This window comes from Mandrillus leucophaeus, unplaced genomic scaffold, assembly GCF_000951045.1.
Source record: "Mandrillus leucophaeus isolate KB7577 unplaced genomic scaffold, Mleu.le_1.0 Scaffold119, whole genome shotgun sequence".
Taxonomy (NCBI): domain Eukaryota; kingdom Metazoa; phylum Chordata; class Mammalia; order Primates; family Cercopithecidae; genus Mandrillus; species Mandrillus leucophaeus.
The window spans coordinates 3,836,070-3,860,118 of NW_012100209.1; the positions used below are offsets into that span (position 1 = coordinate 3,836,070).

General features: G+C 37.0%; 1 protein-coding gene across 1 annotated transcript in view; it reads right to left on the reverse strand.

Annotated features, from left to right (window-relative positions):
- Positions 1-24,049, reverse strand: part of PLCXD3 (phosphatidylinositol-specific phospholipase C, X domain containing 3) — a 188,856-nt gene that overhangs the window by 58,711 nt on the left and 106,096 nt on the right. The window contains exon 2 of the mRNA XM_011966387.1: positions 5,584-6,292. Within this exon, the coding sequence (XP_011821777.1) occupies positions 5,584-6,292 (709 nt within the window). The remainder of the gene's footprint in view (positions 1-5,583; positions 6,293-24,049) is intronic.

Genomic DNA, 24,049 nt, shown 5'->3' on the forward strand with positions numbered 1-24,049 from the left:
TGAAGTCAAACCATGTCAGGATTTTTACCTCTCTTTCTAAACACTTGTTGGCATGCTACTCTGTTTCCGCCTTTAAACTGGTAGCTTCATCTTCAGTCTCTTCCTTCCTTACTCAACCTACATAATTAGGTGAGTTTCATCTCCGGAGGTCCAGTTCTGATTTGCCCTCCTCAATATCTTCCTAATATATGCCTAATTCAGCCAACCATAATCTCCCCCTTCACTTTTTCCTCGAGTCATCCCCCATGTTCCTTTGCATATCACTCTGTTTCTCTAACCAACCCTGATTTCTCTTGTCCTTAAGATTTCCTACCTCCATGCTTTGCTCTTGCTATTTCCTCATCCTGAGAAGTTACCCCTACCCATCTCTGCCTATCACAGTGCTTTTTGTCAAAGCCAGCCAAAATCTTTCCAGATATCTCTCTCCTCTAAGTCACATAAGTCTTGATATTTAACTCTCCTGTTTCTCTCCAATTTGTGTTTAGGTCTTGCATGTTCTTGTCTTTTCAAACCTACTTGATGCTTGATGGGAACAATAGCAAATACCAATTTTAATATGCCTCACAACACTTAATGCAGAGCCGTACTCATAGGAGCTGTTCAACAGATAAGTACTAAATTGAACTCAGTCTACCTGAATGTACTGCCAAATTTGATCTAGATATTGTCATTTAATAAGATGAAAACAAAGTTGCAGTCACTTCTTTGGATTCTCACAAATAGCAGGGAGATAGTACTATGTAATGGTTATAAGACTGCGTATCTGAGATCAGTCACTTGAAGTACAGTGTCTAGAACAGATTAGGCATTTAAATGTTTGCTTTTGTGAATAAATGAACAGATAGAGCAGCCTAAATTTAAATCCTGAATCCACCTTTTCTTAATTGTGCTATCCAGCTAAGTTGGTTAACACTTCTAAGGCTCAGTCCCTTTATTGTTAAGATAGGATAGCAATAGTACCTACACTTGGAGGTTTTATAAATATTGAACCTACTCATGAATATAACACAGTAAAGGATCTAACAGATAGTGAACCCTTATAATAGCCCATAATAATAATAACAGTTATTATTATTGTTATATTAATCATTATCTAACTTGTTGGCCTGAACAAATATTGTCTAATTTAACTCAGCATCACTTTACTTGCACAGATGCATTGCTGCTTAAAAATTCAGGCAGGTAATATGGCTACATTTTTTAAATTAAAAGAAACCTGTAAGTTAATAAACTTCTACAAATTAGGAAAGGACTTTACTCAAGTTGCACACCTTCTTTTTAAGAATGTGTGAATTGCGTGGGGGTGGGGTGCAAAAACTGGTGTTTGAAAAAGAAATTAAAAATAAGTCTTTAAGAAATAAAAATCTGTGTCTTTTGGCATTGCTACAGTGTAGAAAATGAATTTGCAGTATTTAGAACCATTGGCCAGATTGAAAGCTATGGTACCTAAATCCAGGCTGGATTTAGTTTCCCTGAAAGCCACCCACAACTCTAAATGCTGTTTTCTAAATGTGTGTGCTCAGAGTTTTGTTAACCCAAATATTAGGTATGATTTTAAAAATTGTAGAGAAACTAGCTAGTCAAATACAGGATCTTAGAACTGTGGGATTTTACAACTGAAATGGATCTTGGAGGTAATCTAGCTCAAACTCCAAATTTTGCAGATGAAAATATGTAAGGCCTAGAGCAGTCTTATAATTGCCTGGTAACTTTCCTTTCGTGGCACAGAAGAACTTACTACAACTTTTGGTGCCATCATAGGACTTTATGAATGAATGGCTTTTGCACAAAAGCAAAGAGGACAATGTCAGAATCAGTTCACTTCATAGGCTTCATCACTTGGTAAGAAGAGAAAGCCAACAAGTTCTGGGGAGTCAAGTGCTCCTTCACTGAATAAGTGATAAGTATTAGTAAATTGCCTTTGCAAGGCATGACCCCAGAGCTGACAATAAGCTTTTCCTGTAGGTTCCATGCAGAAGGCTGGAGTATGTCCAATAACCAAACCAAACCAAAACAAAAAACTGAGCTTCACATTAATATAACATTCAGAATACAGCTTTGCAAATGGTTAAAAAGGAAGTCTTTCTAGTACTTCTGAGACTAAACTCCACTGGAGAATGTCAGCACATCTATAATGACAAGGTTCAGATATATTGGCAAATTATTTGTAAGTAATTTTCATAATCCTATAGAGGAAAGAATTAGTTCTACATATGGAGTCTTCATTTCTACTTTTAAAATTTCTTTTTCTGTTCCTTTTTCTTGTCAATGATACAACTCTACTCTTCCAAATATATAAGCTAGAGAGGCAAATAAGAAGTTCTGAATTAAAGGGCTGAGAGCAGTTTTTAAAAATTAATTCCATGTGCTGTTAATAAGTGTTACCTGAACAAAAGTTAAGTGCTTGGAAAACACTGCATTAGTTAAATTTAAATAGGATTCATCACTAAAACATTCCTTAGTGCCTTTTATATGCTAATGTACACTGTGACTCCTTTGGGAGAGTTGTGTAGAATATAATGTTCAGCACTTTCCTAACTGATTTGATTTTTTTACCCACAAATCCTACTTTAGTAGTAGTGTACTAGAGCATGAGTAACCAAAAAGCAGTTTAACTATGACTTGAAAACTTCTAAATTACATCAAATGACATAAGAGGACAAAAATGAAAACCGTTTATCTTTGAGTAAATTCTTGGCTTCTTCAAAGGATGATCTCTACACAGGTAAAATGAGGGTAAAGTTCTTGGCTAAAATGCAAAGCAAGCATTTAATATGAGTAAGTGTTTTCCTAAGCGTAGAACTATGCTGGAAGCTGGAAGAGCTGATAGGAAGACTTGCATCATGCCCAAAATGTCAAAGTTAAAAATGAAGCTTCTTTCATTCAAGGTATGGAGAGAATGGAGGGAGTTGGAGTCAGTTCCCTCCCAGGCTCCTGCTGCCTTTTCACCACCTCTAGTGACCCATCAGAGATTCTTCAAAATCTGGGGACTCTATGGGATACAGTTAAAAACAACACATTTTTATATGTACACAACTCCCTCACTTTCTAAGTTTGTGAGAAAGGGGGTAAATTACTAATTAGCAGAAAAAATAATATTTGTAGACAGCGGTCCTATAAAGCAAAAAGCCCTCTTGTTTTGATGAATACTTTGTTGCAACTAGCTGAGTTTAGGCTTGGGAAGCTGGAGAGAGTTGACTAGTTAGGCATAATCATCTAGATGTGTTAATCTAGTTACACAGTCATCTAGAATGTTGGGTCTCAAAGGCAATCTAAGGGTAAAGAAAGAAAATAAGTGAAAAATGGTAAAGGAGGAGAAGATTCAGTCAGAGGATATGAAGCTGAGGTATACAGTGTTGCAGATGTTGTCAGGGGCTGTTATCCTAGGGCAGAAGATTTGTAATTAAAGACAAGCCTAAAATTCGATTTTAAATTATGTACATTATTGTGATTATAAGCCATTCCTGGCCTCTTCAGATCTTCAGTAAAATTTAAAAAATATTGTGGAAATGAACATGAAGCAAGTTTCATGTCTCAGAATGGGACATGGACAGACTGTGTGGGACAATTAAATCATAAAATGATATAATCCAGTAGTAGAAAGGGCTCCTACCATACAAATAGAAGAAATGTAGACATTAGCAGAAATCATAGAGAAAGCCAGGCACTTTAATAGACTCTACAATGAATGGTTGGTAATGTTATTTAAATTTTAAGGAACAGAGCAGTCCCAGCTAATGGACCATTCTGAATAACAGAAGAAAGTTTTGATTTTATATGGAAGAACTTTTCCACTCCAATGACTTGGAGTTTCCACCACCAAGAAATGCCAACAACCCCCAAATGAGTTGGCTTGTATTTCTAATGATCAATTAGCCACATCTACTTGAATGCCTTACTCATGCTTTAAATTCAGCATGACCCTGATGGTACCTTCCCCACTTCCTCCCAAATCCCTGTGTCTTTGTTTCCTGAGTCTGTGAATGCTTCCATTACCTGTCCTGCTTATCCTGAACTCTTTTCTCCCATTTATACCACATATGGAACTAGTCACCGAACCATTTTAATTTTCACTGCTTGCATATTATCCGCTTCTGTGTTTTTTTGCTTCCCCAGTGTAGCTTGCATTACCTTGCTGAAACAGTTCTAAGCACTTATCAACTGCTCACTCTCTCCATTCCATCAATCCTCCAGGCTGCATCAATTATTACATAAAACGCAGATCATGTCAAGTCATGTTACTTTTAAACTTTATTATCTAGCTCCCCATTGCTCACAGGATGAGGGTCTCTGTAGCCTGGCTAAAAGATTTCAGGAAAATGTGTTCTTGCACCACTCCAAGCTTTAACTCCTTTCATTCCCCGTCCTATATGCTATGCCACAAGGTCACACATACTATTTTCACTGCCTAATCTTTTCTCTTCATCTTTTGTCTTTTTCCACAAAGACCTTGAGTCCAAGCAAAACATTCACGCTCTGTCTCTTTAGCGTAATTCAAAATGTCAATGAAAGATAAAAATAAGAGATCTGATAAGGATTTATGTTCTTTCTTCAGATGATGTTTGCATTGTTTAACATTTTACCTCAAAAGAATAAATAATATGTATAATTCAGCATATTGTGTCACACTTGCAGGAAAAAACCTGTGATTGCTCAAGTTATACCTCACAGGTAATGAACATTCTACATGTTTAGCTGGGCTTGACCAATGAAGTGACCACTGTCTCAGGGGTAACCATTCCTTATAAGGCTGCATATGTAGTATAAAAGGCATAGGATATAGTTTGAGAATAGAGTTTGAGTATCCATGTTATCATTCACTGTTGAAGCGGTCTTAGGAAAAATATATCACTTTTTTGAACCTCATTTTTTAAATCTGTAAGACAATACCTACTTCTCAGGGTTGTTATGCATTTCAAATGGAATTAGGGATATTAAAAGACTCTGCAAATGGTGGAGAAAGGATATTGCAATCTATAAAGCAACACACAAATGTGAAAAAAGGGTGCTATGAAAAGACAACTAGACATGGAGTCAAAATACATGGGGTTATGGTTGATCTGTGGTCCACAAAAAGACATGTTAAAGTCCTAACCCCTGCTACCTGTGAGTGTGACCTTATTTGGAAATTGGTTCCTTGCAGAAGTAATTAAGATGAGGTTATTAGAGCAGGCCCTAATTCAATATGACTAGTATCCTTATAAGCAAAGGAAAACACAGAGACACATGAGAAAATGGCATGAGAAAAAGGAGGCAGAGACTGGAGTGATGTATGTATAAGCCAAGTAACACTCAGGCTTGCCAGCCACAACCAGAACCTAGGAGACAGGCATAGAACAGATTCTCTCTTAGAGTCCTCAGGAGGAACCAACCCTGCCGACACTGATTTCAGACTTCTAGGTTTCAGAACTGTGAGATAATATATTTTTATTGTTTTAAGATACCAAATTTGTTGTACTTTGTTATTGCAGCCCCGGGGACCTAACATACGTAAGTGTGAATTTTAGCTTCATCACTTATGAGCTCTATGAATTCAAGTTAAATTATTTGAGGTTTTCCCCCTGACATTTTAAAGACACTTACCTTTCTGTGATTGTTTCTCTGAGGCCACTTGCCACCCCTTTGACTACAGTGCTAGCTTTGGGGGTCAGCACCACCTGAGATATAAAAAACGATCCCTTCTTTCTTCTTTCAGTGATGGATGCTTGAAGAAACTGGATCAGTTTCTCAGGGTCTGTGGTGTTGGCCCAGGGTGCTGGCATCATCTGCCCGGGCCAGAGAAAGGGCACTTCCAGAGCCACTGGACTATGGTAGAAGACCAGCACTTGATAGTCCTTCTCCCACAGGTACTTTAAACTAACTTCCTGGGCAAAAATCGCTGGGCACATTTTATTTCCATAGATGTCTTTCAGCATTTGGACCAGTTTTTCATGGTGATATTTCTGCATCCCATAGAAGTGGTTGAAGTCCAAGAACACTACCTCCTTATGGTGATCTGTGAGGAATGCATTGATCTCCTCAAGGCCTTCATTGACTTTGGCACTGAACAAACCATGAGCAAAATAGAGTTCATTGTCGGGGTCTCTGGGCTTGGTGGAAATTCGAAGATCAAAATAACGAATTCCAGCTCCTAGCTGGCCAGTAAAATTCATTGTCTGAGTGGCCAACCATTTCCTCATGAGCTTTTTGGCCACAGTTCCAAACACAGAGACAAAATTCTGGACAGTTTCTGGCTGTTCAGGACCTACTGGAGAGGCTTCATCAATGTAGAAGCTGAAGGAATCATGAGACCCTAGGAGAATAACAAGCATAGTGTGGTTAATTTCCAGGTCTTTGCCCTTCCCAACTTCTTTCCCTCTTGCAATATCCATACCTCTCCCTCAAATGAGACACAGGAAATACTAAGAAATTTAGTACTAGTTATTTTTTATGCCTTAGGAGAGTCCTTTACATAATTTGACATAAGACACAGAACACTTCAATAGATCAAATTGGTTATAAAAGAATAAGAAGATTTCGTTATCATTAAATTTAAAATTTAAATAATCATCTATTCTGTGAACCGAGAATGTAATACACTCACTAGAATTGGCTTTCCATATGGGTGACATAAGTGATCATTCATAAAGCGATATGTATGAAGACTCACCAGTACCCCAATACTTTACAGTCTTACCCTTCTCCTTGATTTTGGGTTGATTTTAAGCCTAGAAGGATTGTCTCAATGAATAAAGATGCCCTTTTCACAAGCAATCAGCATTCGAATTGTTACCTCATTCACTTTGGAAGGCACAGGAGGTCAAAGTGATAGAGGGAAGGAGAAATAAGACAAGAAGGCAGTACAATGCTGACATATTTAACTTCATTCCTGACCTTGTATTTGGGCAACTGTAAACTTAGATGAAGTCAAGTACTTTTCACATATTGAATAAATGATTAACTGTTCTTGCAAGTCAACAGCATTTAAAAATTAACAGCATTTATAAATTGGCAGCATTTAAAAAGTAACTAATAGACTCTTCACAAATTTTCTCTCAATAGCATAAACTCTTTTGGGAATTGGCTTCTAAATTTAGAATAATTTCTTCCTAGGAAGAAAAAGGACTATTTATTTTATTAGTTTTGGCAGTTGCAAATTTCAAGACTCCAGAAATGTAGCAATGAACATGTGTGTGATTTGTCACAGAGAGTGGCATTTGAAACTCTTTATTAGGACCCAATAAAGAAAAGTTATTTCAAGGTTGCATTTTATTTCTTAAAGCCTCCTTTAATTCTTAGGCATAACCCACTGAAGAGCTAAAATTAAATTAACATATTCTAAAAATTTCATACATTAGAGGGCAGATATGCTTTAAATTCTGACACCCTTTCCTGTTTCATGACCTTGTCCTAGTAACATCGTTCCCCATCTGTTACTCAGGCTTCCTCTGAGTACACTTTGTTGCCCCATTCCTGATTTTCCTCCCTTGAGGCACATATTTTCCTAGTTCTTTCACTCCCCAACCCAAAACTCACATACATATAAATACACACAGGCACACACAAGAATCTTAAGTTTATCCATACAACACTTCAAAGCCTTGGTCTGATAAATTAGTTGAAGGTTTTTTTCAGTGATGCAATATATACCATTCGTCTATATTCCATATCTAAGTCTATTTCTTTCTATCTATCTATCTATCTATCTATCTATCTATCTATCTATCTATCTTTCTGTCTATCTATCTATATCTAGCTTTAACAGCCCATAAGAATCACAAGTGCCTAAATTTCAGACACTATGGTAGGTTGTTAAAGAAAATAATTTGCAAAATATTTTGATACCCTGAAAATCACAACCTTTAAAATTTAGATAAGTTCTCAGAATGATTTGCTTTTTCAAAAACAATAAAAGATAACCCAAATATACAGAAATGGCATGTTTAATTTAATCTGAAACTGCATGTCTTATCTTTAGTAGATGGTGTGGCAAGAAAATGTCAATCCTTTCTGAATAAGCAAAGCTGGAAGTTAGGTTCTGATTGGTAAGTTTTAATAAACATTTAAATTGCTGCATACTGGTTTATTAGTTGCTATTCATCTGACTGCTAATTTAAATGAAAGCTAAACAAATGGTGCTAGAGCTCAATATATACAAAGAAGTATGTCTAAAGATAGAAATGAAAGAAAGTTTAAGAATAATTATGATTAAATGATCTAAGATTAGGAGAGATAATAAATAAATTTATTTAAAAATAAATTTAAACTCTCAAAATAAAAGTTAAAAAGTTAGTTTCAAGGCACATGAAGGGAAAGGTAGATGAAAGTAATTGGTTACTTCTGTAATCTAGTAGAAATTATACTTGGAGGCAGGCAAAAAGAGAATTAAGTATAACTAGATTTCTTTTACTAGAAATGAGTGGTTCTTTTTTTTCAATATGGCTTTAGTTTCACCTTTCTATCACATGGTTATTTGGCAAGTAAAAAAATTTGTAAAAATAAAATTTTAAAGGCAAGGAAATCACCACTTTTGAAAATACTGTGAAAGGATACTATACTTTCTAGAGTACATGATTTGTTGACTTTCATGGAAAGTAGCTTCTTAAGGTCAAAATAAGGGAATGTTAAAAATAAAAATAAACAGTCAGAAGGAGAAGCCAATGGTGGCTTCACCAGTATGTGTTTTAAGCCAGATGACTTTGAGGTGTAGCCACAGCACCTGGTATAAAATGGTGCTTCATACTGTAAATCTTATTAGAAAAGAAAATAAAATCAATAGATACAAAACAGTATCTATGCATTTTGTAAGAAAATATATAATCTACTTTTGGCTAAAAAAAATGAATATTTTGATGACTTTTAATTTTATTTGGAGTAATACTTCTCAATTTCAACATTTTTACGGAACCAGTAAGTTTTCTATTCATTTGAATGTAAAGCAAAAATACAGCAGTACTTCATAACCATTCAATAATTGTGAGGAAAAGCCTAACCTCGTGTCTTTAAAGCCAGGAGTCCTCTTTGTTCTTGAACTTTTCTGCTACATCTGGTCTGACATTTTGCTTCTATATTGACTTGGTATTCCTGGGCTTCTGACCTTTTATTCTTCTCTCATCCACAGTCTCAAACTCATACCTTGGACTTGGTACTTAATGTCACTCCTCTGATGTTGAATTTAGTTTCTCATCTTTAGGTTCCATTTGCCCTCTCTCCTCAGACAAGGGCTAACCACTCCCATTATACACCCAGTCCCATCAAGTTTGGTTGCTTTGGCTCTGAATAAGTAAATGTAATCAGAGCAACTATTTGTTTCATTTCTTGGAAATAAGCACTTTAATTTGTTTCTCCTCAGTGTGATAAATTGTACCGTCATTCAGGCACTGTGGGAAGCCCACTTCTAAGATGGCACCTAACAATCCTTGCCCTCCTGCATTCATATCCCTCTCTGTGAGTGTGGGCTGAACCTATGACTTGCTTCTAATGAATACATAAGACAAACATGATGGGATGCCCTTTCTGAGATTAGGTTACAAAAAGTTATAACTTCTGTCTTGCTACTTTTTTCCTTGCTTTGATGAGTGAACTGCCATGTTGGAGAGGCCCATGTGACACAGAGGTGGGAGTGGCCCTTGGCCAACAACCAGCTGGGAGCAGAGGTCTTTAGACTAACAGCTCTCAAGGAACTGAATCCTGTTAACGGTCAATGAGTAAGCTTGGAAATAGATCCTGCCTGAGTGAGACCTTGATTGCAGCCCTGGGAGAGAGACCAAAGCAGAGAACCCAGTTAAGTAATGCTTAGATTCCTGATTCATAGAAGTACTCAGAAACTCTGTGTTGTTTTGCGCAACTAAATTCAGGGGCAATTGGTTAGACAGAAATAGTTAACTAATATAGGCCATCTCTTTGTGGTTAATGAGGGGACTTGTGGCCAATAGACCCAACTGGCTAAAAGGAGAAGTTGGAATTTCAAAGAAGAGAAATTAACTATGTTTATGTTATATGAATGTTTCTATTATTGAAAACTGTATCAGATATGAGAAAAAATTTTAAAGATGGTTTAAAAAATATTGAATTCACAAATGGACTTTCTTTTTTCCACATACTGTTATGGATGATCTGAGATATCATCTGGCCTAACCAATTGGCACATAGCATCAATTTTATTACCTTATCAGTGTGGAACGTGTGTGTGTGTAATCATTTCTATATTTTATGATTTCCAGTAGTACTGGACTTAACTTCTTATCCTGTCATTTGGTATGGTAGGAAGATTGCCCCTAAAACATCCTTCTCCTGGTGATAAGACCTATATAATCCCTCCCCTTGAGTGCAAGGTCTATGATTCCATATTGTTCTTGTGATTATGTTACATTATATAGAAATGAGATTTTTAAAAATATGTAATTAAGGTCCCTAATCAGTTGGCTCTTAGTTAATCAAAGAGAGATTATCCTGTGTAGGCCTGACTTGAACAGACAAGCTCTTAAAAGAGGCAACAAGCTGCAACAGATATTTTCCTGTTGCTCTTACAGAAGCAAAATGCAATGTTGTAGAGAAGGCCATATGGCAAAGGAAGTCATTAATAGCTCACTAAAGTGGTATAAACATTTATTTAAACTGAAAGCATCTGAACAATCAGCAGCAACAGAAAAAAAATATTATTTAAACTTAAGCAGACCCTCCTGAAAATATAGTTGCCATTGCCTCCCCTTCTGATTGAAAAAAAGACTGATCCTTATCACCAGAAAGTGCAAATATAGCTGTCCATAAGCATCATAAAGCCCAGTAGACCATTCCATACTTTTCCAATTAAAATCTTAACCTTTTTGTTAAGTTTAGTATGTGAGCCTTTATTTATGGTTATTCAGGGAGTTACTCCTCACTGAGCACTCCCATCTGCATACCATGCATGCATAAATAAACCTTGTGTTTTCATCTGTTAATCTGTCCATTGACAGTTAGTTTGCAGGCCACCAATCACTGGACCCAAGATGAAAGGGAAAGGTTTTCCTCAAAATATAGTGAACACTAAGTAGCCTCTAGGAGCTGAGGTCTAAGCTCCTACAACTCAAGAAACCACGTTCTGTGAACAACCAACAAGCTTGCAAAAGGAACCTTAGCCGCAAAAGAGATTGCAGTCTTGATCAGCACTCTGATTTCAGCCTGGTATCATCCTGAGCAGAGGTCCCAACTAATTCATATCCATAGTCCTTATTTACAGAAGCTATGAGAAAATTTGTATTGTTTAAGCCACTATATTTGTGGTCATTTTAATGCAACAATAGAAAACTAATACATTTGGACACTACTTAAGATCACCTGTATATGTAGTGTCATACGAGTATTACAGTATAGTTGAGACAATTAGTGCGAGTATTCTGTAATGTTTAGACTGTGTGTGTAAAGGGATATGAATGACTTGAGGCAATTACATCATTCTGATTAAAGGCCCCCAGTAACTGGAAGTAAGTTAGCCTCTCTGTGTAAAAAATTGTATCTACTACTAATTATATTTTGCAAAAGTTTTCTTCAAGTAAAATGGTCTACCTTCAGATGGAAAGAAATGTTCTTATTTTTAAACTAATGAATTGCTCATTCAGTAAAACATTTATCAAGCACTTGCTATAAGTGTTGTTATTATGCTAAGTATAAGACAAGCATTGTTTTCATTCTCATAAATTTACAGCTTAATATGTGATGCACATAGATAAATAATTATAGTAGAGTTAGTAATGATTCTTTAGTCACTATTGCATAGCATGGGGTAGAGAGGAGAAAATGTGTGATAACTGATTATTAATATCAATGGGCTTATGCAAATAATTTTAAAAGAGCTAGACTAAATGCAAAAGTAGCCTTGCTTTTTGGGTTAAATGATAAATGGCTCTTGGGAGCCACACTAAACAGGGTACACAGAATGGGAGCATTTGCATCTGGCTAACTTTGCCTTAGTTTATTGCTGTGGACTAGTTGGAAACTGAAAAAAAAAAATTACATACAATCCTTGCCCCCAAGAGTCTTATAATTTAATTAGGGAAGTTAGGCATAGACACAAACAAATGAATCCTTATACCAAATAGCATTCCTTCATTCTTTCAACAGACATTTACTGAGCGTCAGCTGTGTTGAAGGCACTTATAATTAGGCAGTGGAAGTTAAAGACAGTCGATTTGGATGGGGAAGGAAAACGTGCACTTCTATTTTTATTTATATATTTATCTTAAAATAATAAAAATTAAGCATTAATAACATTTTACATATGTATTGCCACTGTCACCTCCAGGATAGTCAAATACAATATTCAGTACTCAAGGTATTTTTTTTAAAAAGTGGGAATTCCACTGCCCTGAATGGTACCCTCATTCATTTGATCAGATTGTGCTGCATTGCAGTTTGCTGTAATATCCTGGCTGGTTAAGTAGACTTTAGACTTGCAGAGTTTAATTATCCAAGCACTCCCAAAATAGACATGTGATTTTAGAAGTTATTTTCTTTTTCATAAAAAAGGTCCAGACTAAAGATAATTCAATTAAGTAAATAAGAAATCTAAAACTGACACCTATACTTTTATTATGAGCTTTTCATTAGTCATATGACTGTATTATAATTTTAGCTAATAGAAGGACAACCAAAATAATATGAAATTACCAAGAAGACTACCTGATATGTGGATTCACTTTTACTATTAACTATGAACTTCTCCCTACGTACGTATCATGTTTTGTAATACCAGTTCATAATAGAATAATAACACTACAATAATAAATGTTTTAAAATAACATATATTTTATACTTTATTAGTATAGTAATGCTTGTATAATTTATATAAAAATGTTTTTATAATATTTATACGTATACAGCACTTTCATAAAATTTATGGATAAATATACTTCTATAACAGTTTCTTGCTTGATTTATTTTTTAGTTGATAGGAAGGCCTCTGATTTAATCCACTGGAATGATTAGACTGGAGGAGCTAAGTAAAAATGACTTGAATCAGAGAATACTGGAGACAGAGAAACCAGTTAAAGCCTATTGATGTGCTAGTGATTTGAGATATGGAGCGTCTCTGTGAAATAAAATGTACTGAAAAACTTCAGCCCTCAGTGCTTCTCCCCATGTTACAAGATACTGGCATCAGAAAACACCACAAAATGAATACCATTCTTTACTCTTTCCTTGCTTCCCAAATCTCTACTGGGAAGTAACATTTAGCAGTGTGAGAGTAATGAAGCAGAATACCTCCTTCCTCCAGATACCAACACAGATGCATAAGAAGACATAGCTGAATTTCTGAGCAACAGGTGTTAACTTACAAAGCACAAGGTAAGCTGTACTGTGTTCTTTGCAATTGAAGTCAAATATCCCAACATGAGAAGAGCCTCTCTGCATATAGACAAAGATAACCAACTGTAGCTAAAGGCTTCCATGTACTTTCAGTACTCAAAATAGTCATACATCTGGGCGTTCTGCCAGTCAACACCATGTCTGCTGTTGATGTTGGTAATAGTAACCATCAGAAACTTCAGGAAGTGAAAGAAGATCTCCCATAGAAAAGGAAATCATGGTCAATATAATTTTTGTGATCAATTTGTATTTCTTTTACATTTTCTAAATGTCTAAAAATATACACATCATATATATTTTACATGGTAACTTTCAGTTAACTAGAATTTTTTACATTAACATGTTCCTTTTTAAATTACTATTATTGAAGAATAATGTACAGACGATAAAATGCATTCATTTTAAGTATATAATTCTGTGAGTTTGATAAATGTATGCATCCAAGTAATTGCCACCACAATCAAGATACAGCAGATTTCCACCACAAAGGTCATCCCTTTGACCCTTTGTAGCAAATTCCCCCTATCCACCCCGAGATCCAGGCAACCACTAATCTGCTATATATCACTCTAAGTTAGTTTTGACTTCTCTATAATTCCATATAAATGAAATATACAATATGTACTTTCTTCAGTCTGGCTTCTTTTCCCTAGAGTATATATTTTAAGATTCATCCTATGTTGTTGTATGTATCAGTAGTTTTTTTCTTTTTATTGCAAAATCATATTCCAACCGTATTCCACCATTTGCATACATCATAATTAATTTAACCATTCATTAGTTTTTGAGCATTTGGGTGGTTTCCATTGCTGACTATTCTGAACAAAACTGTTCATTGCTGAATATTTTTTTCTGTAAACATTTCTCTTTCATTATTATTGCACAAGTCCAAGGAGCAGAATTGCTAGGGTAAATAGTATTTGTTTTACATTATAAGAAATTGACAAATTTATCAAAGAGATTGTCTCATTTTATATTTCCTCAAGCAATGTATCAGAGTTCCAGTTACTCCACAAAGTACCAATGCTTTGTAATGTCAGTCTTTTTAGTATTAGTCATTTGAGTGGTTGTACACTGGTATCTCATAGTGGTCTTAATTCTCTGATATCTGATAAGTAAAGATGTTAAGAATCTTTCTGAGAGACAGGCAGAGCAAGAGGATGGAATAGAAGGCTCCACCAATCGTTCTCCGTGCAAGGACACCAAGTAGTTAACAACTATCTACATAGAAAAAAAAAATCTTCATAAGAACCAAAAATCAGATGAGCACTCATAGTACTGGGTTTTAACTTCATATTGTTGAGAGAGGCTCTGAAGAGATAGAAAAAACAGTCCTGAATTGCTGATGCCACTCTTCCCTACCCTGGTGGCAGTGGCCTGGTACAGAGAATATCTCTGGGTACTGGGGGAGGAAGAACACAGCAATTGTGAGGCATTGAACTCCATGTTGTCCTGTTACAGCAGAAATGAAAATTGGACAAAAATCAGGTGATGCTCGCTCGCTAACGGAGCATTTAAAACAGCCCTAGTCAGAGGGAGAATTGGAGATACCAGTGGTCCAAACGTGAGTGCCTGCAAACCTCAGTACTGAGGGCTACAGCACTCTGAGCCTCCAAGTAAACTTAAAAGGCAGTCTAGACCATAAGTACTGCAATTCAGGCAAGTCCTAGAGCTGAATTCAGCCCAGAGACAGTGGACTGAGGGGGAACATGACACACAGAAACATCAGTCGAGGAAGCCAAAAGTGCTGTTATCACCCCTCCCCTAACCCCAGGCTGCACAGCTTGAGGGTCCAAAAGAGACCCCTTCCTTGCTCTTGAGAAAATGAAAGGGAAGAGTTGAGAGGAGTTTGTCTTGCATCTTGGATACCAGCTCAGCCACAGCAGGATAGGACACCAGTCAGAGTCATGAGGTCCCCATTTCAGCCCTAGTTCCCAGATGACATTTCTAGACACACCCTGGGCCAGAAGGGAACCCACTGCCTTGAAGAAAGAGACGTAGTTCTGCCAGCATTCATCACCTACTAAATGAAGAGCCCTTGGACCCCAAGTAAACAGCAGTAAGACCCACCTACTACATCAAGGGCTTTGGGTGAGCCTCTGAGACTTGCTGGCTTCAGGTGAGTCTCAGCACATTACCTACCACCTGTGGTGGCTACTGGGCAAATTCCTTACTCTTGAGAAAAGCAAAGGGGATTTTGTCTTGTACCTTAGGTGCCAGCAAAGCCACAGTGGGGTAGAGCACCGAGTAGGTTCTTGGGGTCCTCGATTTCAGGACTTGACTCTTGAACAGCATTTATGGACATGCCCTGGATCAAAGGGATCCCATTTTCCTGAAGGGTGAGTCCCAGGCCAGGCAGCATCCACCACAAGCTGACTTAAGTGAACTTGGGCCTTAAGAGAACACCAGCAATAGTGTAGCAGTACTCCTCATGGTGGCTATGGATGAGGCTCCTCTGCCTTTGGAAAAGATAGGGAAGAGTGGCAAGGACTGCCTTTTGTAGTTCGAATGCCAGCTCAGCTGCAACACAGTAAAACACAAGGTAGACCTGTAAGGTTTCTGACTGTAGTCTCTGACTCTTGGACAGCACTTCTGGACCCACCCAGGGCCTGCTCTGAAGGGAAGGACACAAGCCTGGCTGGCTTTGCCACCTGCTGATTGTACAGCCCCAGGGCATTGAGTGAACATAGGCAGTAGCCAGGGAGTGGTTACAGCCAGTGCTTTTCTGACTTCAAGTCTGACCCAGCACAGTCATAATAGTGGTTGCCACAGGGCTTTTTCTGTCACTTCACTCCCAGCTTTAGGTGGCTCAGAACAGAGAGAGAGACTCTGTATATTTGGGATAAAGGAAGAGAAGAGAACAAAAGTCTCTGCCTGGTAATCCAGAGAATTAACCTGGATCTGAACCAAGACAATCAAGGTGATGCCTCTACAAGTCTGCAAGAATCACAGTGCCACTGGGCTTGGGGTGCTCCCTAACGCAGATACCACTTAGATCACAATACCAAAGTCCTTTTTAGTATCTAGAAAACCTCCCCAAAAAGGATGGCTACAAATAAGCCCAGACAGTGAAGACTGCAATAAATACCTAACTGCTTAATGCCTGGACACTAAAGAATATCTACTAGCATCAACATCATCCAGGAAAACTTGACCTCACCAAATTAACTAAATAAGGCACCAGGGACTAATCCTGGAGAAATAGAGATATGTGGCCTTTCAGATAGAGAATTCAAAATAGCTGTGTTGAGGAAACTCAAATAAATTCAAGATAACACAGAGATGAAATTCAGAATTCTATCAGATAAATTCAACAAAGACATTGAAATAATTAAAAAGAATCAAGCTGAAATTCTGAAGCTGAAAAATATAATTGGTATACTAAAGAATGCACTGGGATCCTTTAATAATTAAACAGAATTAATCAAGCAGAATAAATAACTAGTGAGCTTGAAGACAGGCTACTTGAAAGCATACAGCCAGAGAGGGAAAAAAAGAATAAAAACAATGAAGCACTTAAACAGAATCTAGAAAATAGCACCAAAAGGGCAAATCTAAGATTTGTTGACCTTGAAGGGAAACTGGAGAAAGACATAGGGGTAGAAAGTTTATTCAAAGGGATAATAACAGAGAACTTTCCAGACCTAAAGAAAGATGTCAACATCCAAATACAAGACGATTATAAAACACCAAGCAGACTTAACCCAAAGAAGACTACCTCAAGACATTTAGTCATCAGTTTCCAAAGGCCATGGATAAAGAAGGGATCCTAAAAGTGCCAAGAAAAAAAATAAATAACATGAAATTGAGCTCCAATACGTCTGGCAGCAGACTTTTTGGTGGAAACCTCACAGGCCAGGAGAGAGTGGCATAACATATTTAAAGTGCTGAAGGGAAAATCTTTTACCCTAGAATAGTATATCTGGCAAAAAATATCCTTCAAACATGAAGCAGAAATGGAGACTTTCCCAAACAAACAAAAGGTGAAATTTTATCCACACTAGAAGAAATATTAAAAAGAGTCCTTCAAACAGAAAGAAAAGGACATTAATGAGCAATAACTTATCACCTGAAGGTGCAAAACTCACTGGTGGCTGGGCACGGTGGTTCGTGCCTGTAATCCCAGCACTTTGGGAGGCCGAGGTGGGTGGATCATGAGGTTAGGAGATCAAGACCATCGTGGCTAACATGGTGAAACTCCATCTCTACTAAAAATACACACACACACACACACACACACACACACATACACACACACACAATTAGCCAGGCATGGTGGCAGGCGCCTGTAGTCCCAGCTACTCAGGAGCTCAGGAGGCTGAAGCAGGAGAATGGCATGAACCTGGGAGGCAGAGCTTGCAGGGAGCCAAGACTGCACCACTACACTCCAGCCTGGGTGACAGAATGAGACTCCGAAAAAAACAAACAAACAAACAAACAAAAACCTCCCTGGTAATAGTAAATATGGCAGACAAACACAATACTGTAAAACTGTCACTGTGGTGTATAAACTGCTCTTTTCATAAGTAAAAAAACTAAATGATGAACCAATGGAAAATAATAACTACAATAACGTTTCAAGACATAGACAGTACAATAAAATATAAGTAGAAACAACAAAAAGTTAAAAAGCAGGGAGACAAAGTTAAAATAGAGTTTTTATTAGTTTTCTTTCTGCTTGTTTGTTTATGCAAGTTGTGTTAAGTTGTTATAAGGTTAAAATAATGGGTTATAAGATAGCATTGGTAAGCCTCATGGTAACCTGAAACCAGAAAAAGGAATACATAAAAAATAAATACAATGAATACATAAAAAATAAAAAGCAAGAAAAACTAAAACATATTATCAGAAAAAATCACCTTCACTAGAGGAAGACAGAAGGGAAAAAGGAAAGTAGAGAAGACCATAAAACAATCAGAAAACAAATAATAAAATGGCAGTAGTAAGTTCTTACTCATCAATAATAATATTGACTGTAAATGGGGTAAACTCTGCAATCAAAGGACATAGATTGGTTAAATGAATGGAAAAACAAGATCTGTTGATCTGTTGACTACAAGAAACACACTTTACCTATAAAGACCGCACAGACTGAAAATAAAGGGATAGAGAAAGATATTCCATGCCAACGGAAACAAAAAAAAGGAGCAGGAATAGCTATAGTTATATTAGACAAAATGGATTTCAAGACGAAAACTAAAAGAAGAGACAAAGAAAGTCACTATATAATGATAAAAGTATTAATTTCACAAAAGTATACAAACTATATAACAATTTTAACTATATATGCACCCAACAGTGGATAACCTAGATATGAACAGGAAATATTGTCAGAGCTAAAGAAAGATATAGGCCCCAATACAGTAATAGCTGGAGACTTCAACACTACACTTTCAGCATTGGACAGATCTTCCAGACAGAAAATCAACAAGAAAACTTGTTGGACTTCATCTGCACCATAGACCAAATGGATCTAATATTTACAGAAAATTTTATTCATGAGCTGCAGAATACATGTTCTTTTCCTCAGCACATGGATATATATATATATTATCAAGAATATATATATCTTGAATATGTCATATGTTAGGTCACCAAACAAATCTTAAAACATTCAAAACCCATTTAAATAATATCGAGCTTCTTCTCTGACCACGGTGGAATAAAATTCGATTTTAATAACAAGATGAATTTAGGAAACTATACAAATACACAGAAATTTAAGAATATGCTTCTGAATGATCAGTGTATCAATGAAGACATTAAAAAGGAGATTGAAAAATTTATTGAAACAAATGATAATGGAAGCACAATATACCAAAACCTATGGGATACAGCAAAATTAGTACTAAGATGGAAATTTATAGCTATAAGTGCCTACATCAAAACAAGGAAAAACGTCAAATAAATAATCTAATAATCTTAAAGAACTAGAAAAGTATGAAAAAACAAAACCCATAGTTAGTAGAAGAAATAATAAATGTCAGAGCAGAAATAAATGAAATTGAAATGAAAAAACAATACAAAATACCAATGAAACAAAAAGTTGATTTTTGAAAAGTTAAACAAACTTGAAAAACCTTTAGTCAACAATGAAAAAAGGAGAGACTATCTAAATAAAATTAGAAATAAAAAAGGAAACATTATAATTGATACTACGGAAATTCAAAGGCTCATTAGCAGCTACTATGAGCAACTATATGCCAGTAAATTGGAAAATACAGATGAAGTGGACAAATTTCTAGATACATTCAACCTAGAAAGATTGAACCAAAAGAAATCCACAACCTGAACAGACTAGTAACAAGTAATGAGATTGAAGCTGTAATAAAATGTCTCCCACTAAAGAAAAGCTTGGGACCTGATGGTTTCACTGCTGAATTCTACCAAATATTTAAAGAATAACTAATACCAATCTGATTCAAACTATTCTGAAAAATAAGGAGGAGGGAAAATTTCCAAACTCATTCTATGAGACAAGCATACCCTGATACTAAAATCAGGCAAAGACCCATCAAACACTCACACACACACACACACACACACACACACACACACACCCCAAAACAAAACAAAAAAACACAAGTACAGGCCAATATATCTGATGAATATTGATGCAAAAATTCTCAGCAAAATACTAGGAGACTGAATTCAACAATACATTAGAAAGATCATTCACCATGACTGAAATGGTTTGACTGTGTCCCCACCTAAATCTTATGACAAATTTTAATTCCCAATGTTAGGGAAGGAACTTGGTGAGAGGTGATTAAATTATGGTGGTAGATTTCCTCCTTGCTGTTCTCATGGTAGTATGCGAGTTCTCAACAGATCTGGTTGTTTAAAAGTGTATAGCACTTCCCCCTTCTCTCTCTCTCCTGCTCCACCATGGTAAGACATGCTTGATTCCCCTTCACCTTCCACAATGATTGTAAGTTTCCTGAGGCCTCCCAGCCATGCTTCATTTACAGCATGTGGAACTGTGAGTCAATTAAACCTCTTTCTTCATAAATTACGCAGTCTCTGGTAGTTTTTTTTATAGCAATGTGAGAATGGACTAGTACAGAAAATTAGTACCAGAGAAGTAGGGCACTGCTATAAAGATACCTGAAAATGTGGAAGCCACCTTAGAACTGGATAATGGGCTGAGCTTAGAACAGTTTGGAGGGATCAGAAGAAAACAGGAAGATGAGAGAAAGTTTGGAACTTTCTAGAGATGTGTTGAATGGTTGTGATCAAAATGCTGATAGTGAAGTCCAAGCTGAAGTGGTCCATATGGTGATGAGGAACTTATTGAAAATTGGAGTAAAGCTCACACTTGCTATGCTTTAGCAAAGATACTGGCAGCATTGTGCCTCTGCCCTAGAGATCTGTGGACCTCTGACCTTGAGAAAGACTATTTAAAATATCTGGCAGGAGAAATTTCTAAGCAGCAAAGTACTCCAGATGTGGCCTTGCTGCTTCTAAAAGCCTACAATCATTTGCATAAACAAAGAAATGACCTGAAACTATAACTTCTATTTAAAAGGAATGCAGATTATAAAAGTTTGGAAAATTTACAGCCCAACCACGCAGTAGAAAAGGAAAACCCATTTTCTGGGGAAGAATTCAAGGCTGCAGAAATTTGCATAAGAAGAGCCGAATGCTAATAGCCAAGGCAATGGGGAAAATATTTCCAGGGCATTTCAGAGACCTTTGTGGCAGCCCCTCCCATCAGAGGCCTGGAGGCCTATGAGGGAAACATGGTTTCCTGGGCCAGGTCCAGGACCCTGCTGCTCTGTGCAGTCTTGGGACATGGAGCCCTGCATCCCAGCTGCCCCAGCTCTAGCCGTGGTTACAAGGGGCCTAGGTATGGCTTGGGACATTGCTTCAGAGGGTGCAAGCCCCAAGCCTTGGTGGCTTCTACATGGTTTAGGGCCTTTAGGTGCACAGGAGGCAAGAATGGAGGTTTGGAAGCCTCTGCCTAGATTTCAGAGGATGTATGAAAACACTCGGATGTACAGGCAGAAGTCTGCTGCAGGGGTAGAGCCCTCCATATGAGGGAGGGCAGAGGGGAAATGTGGGGTTGGAGCCACCACACAGAGTCCCCACTGGAGCACTGCCTAATGGAGCTGTGAGAAGAGGGACACCATCCTCCAGTCCCCAGAATGGTAGATCCACTGATAGCTTGCAATGTGTGCCTGGAAAAGACACAGTCACTCAATGCCAGCTTGTAAAAGCAGCCATGAGAGCTGTACTCTGCAGTGTCACAGATGTGAAACTACCAATGCCTTGGGAGCCCACCTTTGCATCAGTGGATGTGACACATAGAGTCAATGGGAATTATTTCAGAGCTTTAAGATCTAGTGTCTGCCCTGCTGGGTTTTGGACTTGCATTGGTCCTGTAACCCCTTTGTTTTGGTCAATTTCTCCCTTTTGGAATGGTAGGATTTATCCAGTGCCTATACTCCCATTGCATCTTGAAAGTAATTGACTTGTTTTTCATGTTACAGGATCATAGATGGAAGGAACTTATCTTGTCTCAGATGTGACTTTGGACTTGGACTTTTGAGTTAATGCTGGAATGAGCTGAAATGTTGGAGGACTGTTGGGAAGGCAAGTCTGTGTTTTGAAATGTGAGAAGAACATGAGATTTGAGAAGAATCAGAAGCAGAATAATATGTATGCTTTGGTTTTGTGTTTCCATCCAAATCTTATGTTGAATTGTAATCCCCAGTGATGGGGAAAAGACCTGGTAGGAGATATTAAATCATGGGGGATGGATTTCCCCCTGGCTGTTTTTGTGACAGTGAGTGAGTTCTCATGAGATCTGGTTGTTTGAAGGTGTGTAGAACTTTCCTCTTTCCTCTCTCCTGCTCTGCCATGGTTAGATCTGCTTGCTTTCCCTTCGCCTTCTGCAATGATTGTAAGTTTCCTGAGGCCTCCAAGCCATGCTTCCTTTACAGCCTGTGGGACTGTGAGTCAATTAAACTTCTTTTCTGTATAAGTTACCCAGTCTCAGTTATTTATAGCAATGTGAGAAAACACTAACATAATGACCAAGTGGGATTTATCCCTGAGATGAATTATAGTTCAACAAATGCAAATCAATCAACATGGTACATCATATCAACAGAATGAAGAATAAAAACTATATGATCATTTCCATTGATGCTGAGAAAAAACATAATATCCAACATCTCTTTAAGATAAAAATCCCCAAAAACTGGGGATAGAAGGAATCTACCTCAACATAATAGCCATATATGACAGACCCACAGCTAGTATCATACTGAATGGAGAAAAACTCTAAAATCTAGAACACAGCAAGAATGCCTACTCTCACTTCTGTTATTCAGCATACTACTGGAAGCCTTAGCTAGAACAATCAGACAAGAGAAAGATATAAAGAGCATCCAAATTGAAAATGAAGCCAAATTATCCTTGTTCACAGATGATATAACTAATATTTTAAAAATCTAGGCTTCAAAGAACAACTATTAGAACTTATAAACAAATTTAGTAAAGTTGCAGGATACAAAATCAACATACGAAAAAAGTAGCATTTCTACATGCCAAGAGTGAACAATGGGAAAAAGAAATAAAGTAATCCCATTTACAAGAGCCACACATAAAATTAAATACCTAGGAATTAACTTAACCAAAGAAGTGAAAGATCTCTGTAAGGAAAACTATAAAACACTGATGAAAGAAATTGAAGAGGACACTAAAAAATGGAAAAATATTCTATGTTCATTGATTGAAGAATCAATATTGTGAAAATATCCATATTACCAAAAGTAGTCTACAGATTCAATGTGATCCCTATCAAAATACGAATGACATTCTTCACAGAAATAGAAAAAAAAAAATCCTAAAATGTATATGGAACCACATAAGACCTAGAATAGCCAAAACCATCCTAAGCAAAAATTACAAAACTGAAGGAATCACATTACCTGACTTTAAATTATACTACAAAGCTACAGTACCCCAAACAGCATGGTACTGGCATTGAAAACAGACGCATAGACCAATAGAACAAAATAGTGACCCAGAAACAACTCCACACTCCCACATTAAACTCAGTTTAGATAAAGGTGCCATGAACATACACTGGGGAAAAGATAGTATCTTCCATAAATGGTGCTGGGAAAACTGGATATCCATATGCAGAAAAATGAAACTAGACCCCTATTTATTACCATATGCAAAAAAAATCAAAATTGTATTAAAGACTTAAATCTAAGACCTAAAACTATGAGACTACTACAAGAAAACATTGGAGAAACTTTCCAGGACAATGGTGTGGGCAAACATTTCTTGATGAATACCCAAGAAGCACAAGCAACCAAAGCAAACATGGACATATGGGATTGCATCAAATTAAAAAGATTCTGCACAGCAAAAACAACAATGAACAAAGTGAAGAGACAACCCACAGAATGAGAGCAAATATTTGCAAACTACTCCTCTGGTAAGAGATTAATAACCAGAATATATAAGGAGCTCAAACAGCTATATAGGAATAAAGCTAATAATCCAATTAAAAAATGGACAAAAGATCTGAATAGACACTTCTCAAAAAAAGGCATACAAAGACAAACAGGCATGTGAACAGATGTGCAATATCGTTGATTATCAGAGAAATGCAAATCAAAACTACAATGAAGTATCATCTCACTCCAGTTAAATGGCTTATACCCAAAGACAGCCAATAACATATGCTGGAGAGAATGTGAAG